The following is an 8,231-nucleotide window of genomic DNA, read 5'->3' as shown; positions in this document are numbered from 1 at the left end:
TTTTAGTCAACTTGCATTGACCCCAAAGTGCTTCACATAATTACATCCGCACACACAGGCAAAGGTGGGTGAAGTGTCTTGCCCAAGGACACACACAGGCAAAGGTGGGTGAAGTGTCTTGCCCAAGGACACAACGACAGTATGCACTCCAAGCGGGATTCGAACCAGCTACCTTCCGGTTGCCAGCCGAACACTTAGCCCATTGTGCCATCTGTCGTCCCAAAACAAGTATAAGGTGCAACAGAACTCTGAAAATAAATGGTTTCAGGACCTGGTGAGGGGGGAGGAAAAATACGAAGTTGGTATATCCCTTCCAGCTCTGTTTTCTACTTTTAACATAGCTTTTGTTTCTTTTTCTCTTTTTTCTTTTCTATGGCTTACTTCTTAACTTTTTTCTCTAACTCTTCGCGCCTAGGGGTCTTTTTTCTTGATCACTTTTTCACACACTCACGATTCTATCTCACTTTCTTTACCTTTCTTTCTTTTTAAAGCTTAAAAAATGAAGTGGTACAAGAAATGTATTAAGTTATATTTGGCTTGTATTATTGTAATGTACTGTACTTCTAATAAATAAATTTTTAAAAATAAAAATGAAAATACATTCAAGTACAACAGATAGTGCAAAGATACAAATACCAGTGTCACAGTTTCATTGAAAAAGTTTAAGGTCCATAAGGTTGATCAATGATCTTCCCTGGACTGTGTGTCTTTGAAGGTACAGGTTCACCACCGATATCTGGCATTGCCTGGACACAGCAGTTTGACAGCCTGACCCGCGGGAGAAGAAGCAAGGAAGAGATAAGACTATCCTACCTTCCATCACAGTGAGGAGGTGCCTTGAGGAGAATCACTGTGATGGATGTTTGTGTTAAATTGTGTTAGTTGTGTGTTTTGTTGCTTTTTTGCTGTTATGTCTGCATGGTAACAACATTTCGTTCAAACTTGTTTTGAATGACAAATAAATAAATTCTAATTCTAATTCTAACTTTCCGGTTCTCCAGCCCCCCCCCCCCCCCCCCCCCCCCCGTTATCCTGACATAATCCGCTTCGGAAGAAAGACACTGTACAACACTAAACCTCAGCAACGACAGACCTCTGTGCGTTTTGTGTTGGTTGCACTGAAACCCCTGTCCCACGGTGCAAGTTCATTCCAAGAGCTCTCCCCGAGTTTGCCCTGATTCGAACTCGGAGATTTACGGTAATGGCCGCTCGTCGGTACTCGGGGCTCTCGTGGACATTTTTCAACATGTTGAAAAATCTTCACGAGTCTTCCCGTGCTTACCTGCCGTTAGCGAGTCTTCCCGAGTACCTGCCGTTAGCGTTACGAGCCGCTAAGAGACGTTCCCGAGCTCCGACGTACCCGCTACGTTCATTCTCCGTGCTTACCACGAGTTTGATTTTTTTTTTAAGCTTGGGAGAGCGCTTGGAATGAACTCGTACCGTGGGACAGGGCTATAAAGATTTTGGGTTTGCACTGTTAAACGTCTAGATATTTAGTATCACAGATTATTAATTTATGGTGTTATTGAATATTATATATCGGTCCTACACCTATTGTCAAACATTCATGGTTCTAGAGCCTTTTGTGCATTAACCTGCAACTGTAGCAGTTTGATTCAACTCCTTACACAATGTTAATCCCTATGGATATAACGGACAATCAGCTATAACGGACACCATTCCCCCTCTATGGCCCATTATAACGAGGGTTTACTGTATACGCATTTGGATAGACAGAGGTGGATATGGGATAATCAGCATGGTTTTGTACATGGGAGGTCGTGTGTCACAAATCTGATCGAGTTTTTTTGAGGAAGTATTGCCTACATTGGAAAAAGAAATTGCCAGGACTCGAGGGCCTGAGCTACAGGGAGAGATTGAGCGGGCTAGGACTTTATTCCTTAGAGTGCAGGAGGATGAGGGGTGCTCTTAGAAACATAGAAACATAGAAAATAGGTGCTGGAGGAGGCCATTCGGCCCTTCGAGCCAGCACCGCCATTCATTGTGATCATGGCTGATCGTCCCCAATCAATAACCCGTGCCTGCCTTCTCCCCATATCCCTTGATTCCACTAGCCCCTAGAGCTCTATCTAACTCTCTCTTAAATCCATCCAGTGATTTGGCCTCCACTGCCCTCTGAGGCAGGGAATTCCACAAATTCACAACCCTCTGGGTGAAAAAGTTTTTCCTCACCTCAGTCTTAAATGGCCTCCCCTTTATTCTAAGACTGTGTGGCCCCTGGTTCTGCAGAGGTGCATAAGATTATGAGAGGCATAGATAGAGATACTTACCAAGAGTAAGGGGTCAAGAACCAGAGGACATAGGTTTAAAGTCAGGGGGGAAAGATTTATTGAGAGGCAACCTTTTTACATAAAGGGTGGTGGGTGTATGGAACGAGCTGCTGGAGGAGGTAGTTGAGGCTGGTACTATCATGACATTTAAGAGACATGTGGACAGGTACATGTGGACAGGTACATGTGGACAGGTAGATGTGGACAGGTAGATGTGGACAGGTAGATGTGGACAGGTAGATGTGGACAGGTACATGTGGACAGGTAGATGTGGACAGGTAGATGTGGACAGGTACATGTGGACAGGTACATGTGGACAGGTACATGTGGACAGGTACATAGTGTACGGGCCGATTGCTCAGGAAACTGATAACTGAGGGAACAAAGCTGTTCCTGAGTCTGGGTGGTGCAGGTGTACCTTCTGCCGGATGGGAGCGGGGAAAAGAAGGAATGATCGGGGTGGGACAAGCCTTTGATAATAAGTAGCGACTTGTATTGGAGATGAGAATTTGGACTGTGGGAAGAGTTGGCTTCAGATGGATGAGAGAGTGTAGATTTGCAATGTGCGTGCACTGAGTGATAGGTGTAACGAGGACTCTGTGAGTGGTTTAGCCAGTGTGTGAGTGACCCTATGCTGGCTGTGACTAATAGGGCTATCTTGGAGCCAATCGCCAGTGGAGCAGGGGGTGAGAGAGCAGAGGGGCTAAGTCACACCCACAGCAACCTGAACAAACATCCCGGCCAACTCCTGCCCTCTCATGAGCAGAGCAGCGGCTAGTGGCAGTCAGGACAGTCATCTCTAGCAGAGGCAGAGAGGGAGAGAGAGAGGGGAGACGGGAGGCTTCACAAGGAGGAAAGGAAGGAACAGTGGCGAGAGACATGCAGCGACACAGAGAAAGCAAAGAAGTGAAGTAGACAGAGAGAGTTGAAAAAGTGAAGTGTGAGAGAGAGAGAGAGAGAGAGAGGTAGGGACTGAGATAAAGTGAGATGTGTTGAGAACGAGGGAAAGAGAGAGCGAGAGAGAGGGGGAAAGAGGGAGAAAGAGGTGGAGAGAGAGAGGGAGAGGAGGAGAGAGGGGAGAGAGGGGAGAGAGGGAGAGAGGGGAGAGAGGGGAGAGGGAGAGGGAAGAGAGGGGAGAGAGGGAGAAAGAGGAGGAGAGAGAGAGAGGGGGAAAGAGAGGGAGAGAGAGGGGAGAGAGGGGAGAGAGAGAGGGGGAAAGAGGGAGAGAGAAGGGGAGAGAAGGGGGAAAGAGGGAGAGAGAAGGGGAGAGAAGGGGAGAGAAGGGGAGAGAGGGAGATAGAGGAGAGGGAGGGAGAGAACGGGAGGAGAGAGAGAGGGAGATAGAGAGGGAGAAAGAGGAGGAGAGAGAGAGGGAGGGAGAGACAGAGGGAGAAAGAGGAGGGGAGAGAGAGAGAGCGAGAGGGGGGGAAGAGAGAGGAGAGGGAGGGAGAGAGGAAGAGAGAGAGGGAGAGAGAGAGGGAGAGAGAGAGGAGGGAGAGAGAGGGAGAGGGAGAGAGGGAGGAAGAGAGAGAGGAAGAGAGAAAGTGAGAAAGGGAAGAGAGAGAGGGAGAGTGATGTAAAAGTGAATTATAACAGAGAGATGAGGGGAGTGAGATAAAGTGAGAACGAGAGAGAGAGAGAGATAGAGGGAGAGAGAGAGAGGGAGAGAGGCAGAGAGCGAGGTTAGTGTTTGTAACTGGGAGAGGGGCAGGGGATTTGGGGCGGGAGGTGGGGGAGTCGGCTGTGAGTACAGGAGGCTGAGTGGCGGTGAAGCTCAGTGCAGTGAGCGCTGTGCCTTGCTGGGCATCCAGCTGCATTGGGTTACCCCAGCCACCGGCTTCTCCCCTTCACATCCTGCATGCCACACTGACTCCGTGGACCGTGAGATACCCCTACTGGACTACACCTAGTGATGGGAGAGACAAGGTAGGTGGTCTTTGTGGATGTCTTGTGTTGTGTGTGTATATTTTCGGGGTTGGATATAACCAAAGGCAAGCGGCAGTCAGATCAACTCTGGGGTGGACACGAAGTGTTGGAATAACTCAGCGGGTCAGGCAGCATCTCTGGAGAAATAAAGATGGGGTTGGGACCCCTTCTTCAGACTCGAAAAGTCACCTATTCCCCATTTCTCCAGAGATGTTGTCTGACCCGCTGAGTTACTCCAGCACTTTGTGTCTATCTTTGTGAAAAAACAGCATCTGCAGTTCTTTTTTTCAACAACTTGGCTGCAACTGAGGCAACAGACAATAGACAATAGGTGCAGGAGTAGGCCATTCGGCCCTTCGAGCCAGCACTGCAATTCAATGTGAACATGGCTGATCATCCCCAATCAGTACCCCGTTCCTGCCTTCTCCCCATATCCCCTGACTCCGCTATTTTTAAGAGCCCTATCTTGCTCTCTCTTGAAAGCATCCAGAGAACCCGCCTCCACCGCCCTCTGAGGCAGAGAATTCCACTAAATGAGGTAGAATGTGCATAGACTGGGAATTAGGTGGAAATGTTTAGTTAATATGTGAAAGTTACTGACTTTATAATGTCCAAATGTACGGTTTTGCTGATGACCCCATTTTACAATTCTGTGTCCTTGTTACGCAGGGCTGGTTTAAAAGTTTAGTTTAGTTTAGAGATACAGCACGGAAACAGGCCCTTCGGCCCACCGAGTCCGTACTGACCAGCGACCCCTGCACACAAACACACACTAGGAACAGCATCCCCTTTCCCATCAGAACTGCCCCCTCTATCGACTCTTTTAAGTCAAGACTAAAGACTTATTTATACTCCCAAGCCTTTCCTGACGTCCTCTGAGCGAGGGCTACATGTATATATGTATGTAGTCTGTTTTGTTGTGCTATTCTTATAACAAATGCGAAGCACTTTGGCCAACGAGAGTTGTTTTTTAAATGTTTGACTAGGGACAATTTACAATTTTTACCAAAACCAACTAACCTACAAACCTGCACGTCTTTGGAGTGTGGGAGGAAACCGGAGCTCCTGGAGAAAGCCCACGCAGTCACAGGGAGAACATACAAACTCCATCCAGAGAGCACCCTTAGTCAGAATCGAACCGGGGTCTGTGGCACTGTGAGGCACTGTGAGGCAGCAACTCTATTTCTGATTTATTCTGCTGGCTGGGATAAGTACTGATGTACAGTGAAAAGCTTTGCTCTGCATGCTAGCCAACCAGATCAGCTGTAAATACAACCAAGTCAAACTCAAGTACAACAGGCAGAGCAAAAGGGAAGACACAGAGTGCAGAATATAGTTCTCAGCATTGTCGTGCATCAGTTCCAGAGACAAAGTCCAATGTCCACAATGGGGTAGAGGTGAATTGGGCAGTACCCCAGCTTATTGCTGGAGAAACTCAGCGGATGAGGCAGCATCAACGGAGCGAAGGAAATAGGCAACGTTTCAGGTCGAAACCCTTCTTCAGACTGATGTGAGGGTGGGGGGGGAGGGGCGGCAAGAAGAAAGGAAGAGGGGGGAGCCAGTGGGCTGAGAGGTTGAAGAAGGGTCTCGACCCGAAACGTCGCCTATTTCCTTCGCTCCATAGATGCTGCCTCACCCGCTGAGTTTCTCCAGCATTTTTTGTCTACCTTCGATTTTCCAGCATCTGCAGTCCCTTCTTAAACACCCTAGCTTATTGATCGTTGGGAAGCCTGATAACAGAGGAGAAGGAGCTGCCCCTGGGTCTGGTGGTGCGTGCTTTCAACCTTCAGTACCTTCTGCTGAACGGGAGCGGGGAGAAGAAGGAATGACCGAGGTGGGGCAGGGACAAGTTTGACGTGGTGAATCTGTGGAATTCATTGTCTCAGACGACTGTGGAAGTCAAGAGATTGGGTATTTTTAAGGTGGAGGTTGCGAGGTTCTTGATTAGTACGGATGTCAAAGGCCACGGCGGCGAAGGCAGGAGAATGGGGTTGAATGGTGGTGTAGACTTAATGGGCCGAATGGCCTACTTCTGCACCTATGACTTATTGAGTTAGGAACTTATGGCCCGAAACGTCACCTATCCATGTTCTCAAGTGATGCTGCCTTCCTCCAGCCTGTTGTACCTTTTTATAATGTTATTTAACAGCCTGGACTGACATTACAACAGCATAGTTCCCAGAACAAGGGGTCACAGTTTAAGGATAAAGGGGAAATCTTTTAGGACTGAGATGAAAAAAACATTGGGGCTCGTCAGCCTGGGAAGGCAGTCCATCTAGGAGAGGGAAAACTCTGAATTAAAACCTCCACTGCCTTGTGGCCATATCCAGTCATTTTTTCACACAGAGAGTGGTGAATCTGTGGAATTCTCTGCCACAGAATGTAGTTGAGGCCAGTTCATTGGCTATATTTAAGAGGGAGTTAGATGTGGCCCTTTTGGATCAGGGGGTATGGAGAGAAGGCAGGGATGGGATACTGAGTTGGATGATCAGCCATGATCATATTGAATGGCGGTGCAGGCTCGAAGGGCCGAATGGCCTACTCCTGCACCTATTTTCTATGTTTCTATTTTCAGACAATGATTAATGCTGGTTTGTTATCTTCAGGGGTTAAAGATGGAAACTTCGCCTGGCCTGCTGAATTCCCTGGCCCCTCCGGCGTTGATGGTGTTAGCGTCCGCGACGGAAAGTGCCAACGGTAGTACCAGCCTGTGCCAGCAAGGGCCGAGCTTTGCCGTGCCCGTCACCATGGAGAAAGGGCAGGTCCCCTTCTTGGGCCCATCCTACACGTTGGCACCAGTCTTTCACCAGGGGGACAGCTCAGGCGTCGAGTACCCTCCCCCCCTGCTTCACCTCCACCCACAGTTCGGAGTTCTGGGCTACAGGCACCTCCACCCGTACCCGCCCTTCCAGGAGGTGGAGTGCTTCCGCCAGGCCTACCTCGCAGGCTCCAAGTCTCTGAAGCAGCTTCCTAGCGCGGAGCCCCCTCAGCTCCGCTACCTGGCCTCCGAGAGGGACTTCAAGAAGTACAGGGGACAACTTCCCGCCAGCTCGGCCACAGCTGGGAAACGCAACCCGGCGGGTACGCCGGGAATGACGGCCAGCTCGGAGACTCTGTGGAAAAGCTCCCAACAAGGCAGGAGCAAAGGTAAGGCAAAATAAGAAAATGGGTAGACACAACATGCTGGAATAACTCAGCGGGACAGGCAGCATCTCCGGAGAGAAGGAATGGGTGACGTTTCGGGTCGAGACCCTTCTTAAATGAGGTTCATTGCTTTACTTGAGAGGGGGGCAATTTGGTGTCTTAGCCACGCAGTCACACAGCACGGAAAGAGACCCTTCGGCCCAACTCATCCATGCCGACCCAATTTCCCTCCTTTACGCTAGTTCCACCTGCCCGCGTTGGACCGATATCACTCTAAACCTTCCCCACCATTGGACCTGTTCCAAGTGATTTTTAAATGCTGTTATCGTATCTGTCTCAACTACCTCCTCTGGCAGTTTTGGTGAACACAAAAGCTGGGGTTTAGGCACAAAAGCACAGAACACAAAAAGCTGGGGTTTAGAGACACAGCTCAGAAACAGGCTCTTCGGCCCATCGAGCCCCCACCTACCAGCAATCACTCCTTACACAAGCACTATCCAATACACTAGCGACAATTTACAATTTAACTAAAATCAATTAACCTGTATGCAATAGACAATAGACAATAGACAACAGGTGCAGGAGTAGGTACACAAAAATGCTGGAGAAACTCAGCGGGTGCAGCAGCATCTATGGAGCGAAGGAAATAGGCAACGTTTCGGGCCGAAACCCTTCTTCAGAGGTGCAGGAGTAGGCCATTTGGCCCTTTGAGCCAGCACCACCATTCAATGTGATCATCCCCAATCAGTACCCCGTTCCTGCCTTCTCCCCATATCCCCTGACTCCGCTATTTTTAAGAGCTCTCTCTCTCTTGAGTGCCTTTGGAGTGTGGGAGAGAACCGGAGCACCCGGAGAAAACCCACGTGAGAA

The 8,231-nt window shown here is 49.1% G+C and overlaps 1 protein-coding gene across 1 annotated transcript; it reads left to right on the top strand.

The window, feature by feature from the left end:
* The first annotated feature begins 3,761 nt into the window (after positions 1-3,761).
* On the top strand, positions 3,762-7,378 carry LOC116991861 (E3 ubiquitin-protein ligase Rnf220-like). Its single transcript, XM_033050835.1, has 2 exons — positions 3,762-4,217; positions 6,824-7,378. The coding sequence occupies exon 2, from the start codon at positions 6,833-6,835 to the stop codon at positions 7,376-7,378; it is 546 nt and encodes a 181-aa protein (XP_032906726.1). The 5' UTR covers positions 3,762-4,217; positions 6,824-6,832.
* The last annotated feature ends 853 nt before the right edge of the window (positions 7,379-8,231 follow it).

The sequence above is a fragment of the Amblyraja radiata genome, chromosome 35 (genome assembly GCF_010909765.2).
Source record: "Amblyraja radiata isolate CabotCenter1 chromosome 35, sAmbRad1.1.pri, whole genome shotgun sequence".
In the NCBI taxonomy this organism is placed as follows: domain Eukaryota; kingdom Metazoa; phylum Chordata; class Chondrichthyes; order Rajiformes; family Rajidae; genus Amblyraja; species Amblyraja radiata.
This window is presented reverse-complemented; position numbering and strand designations above follow the sequence as displayed.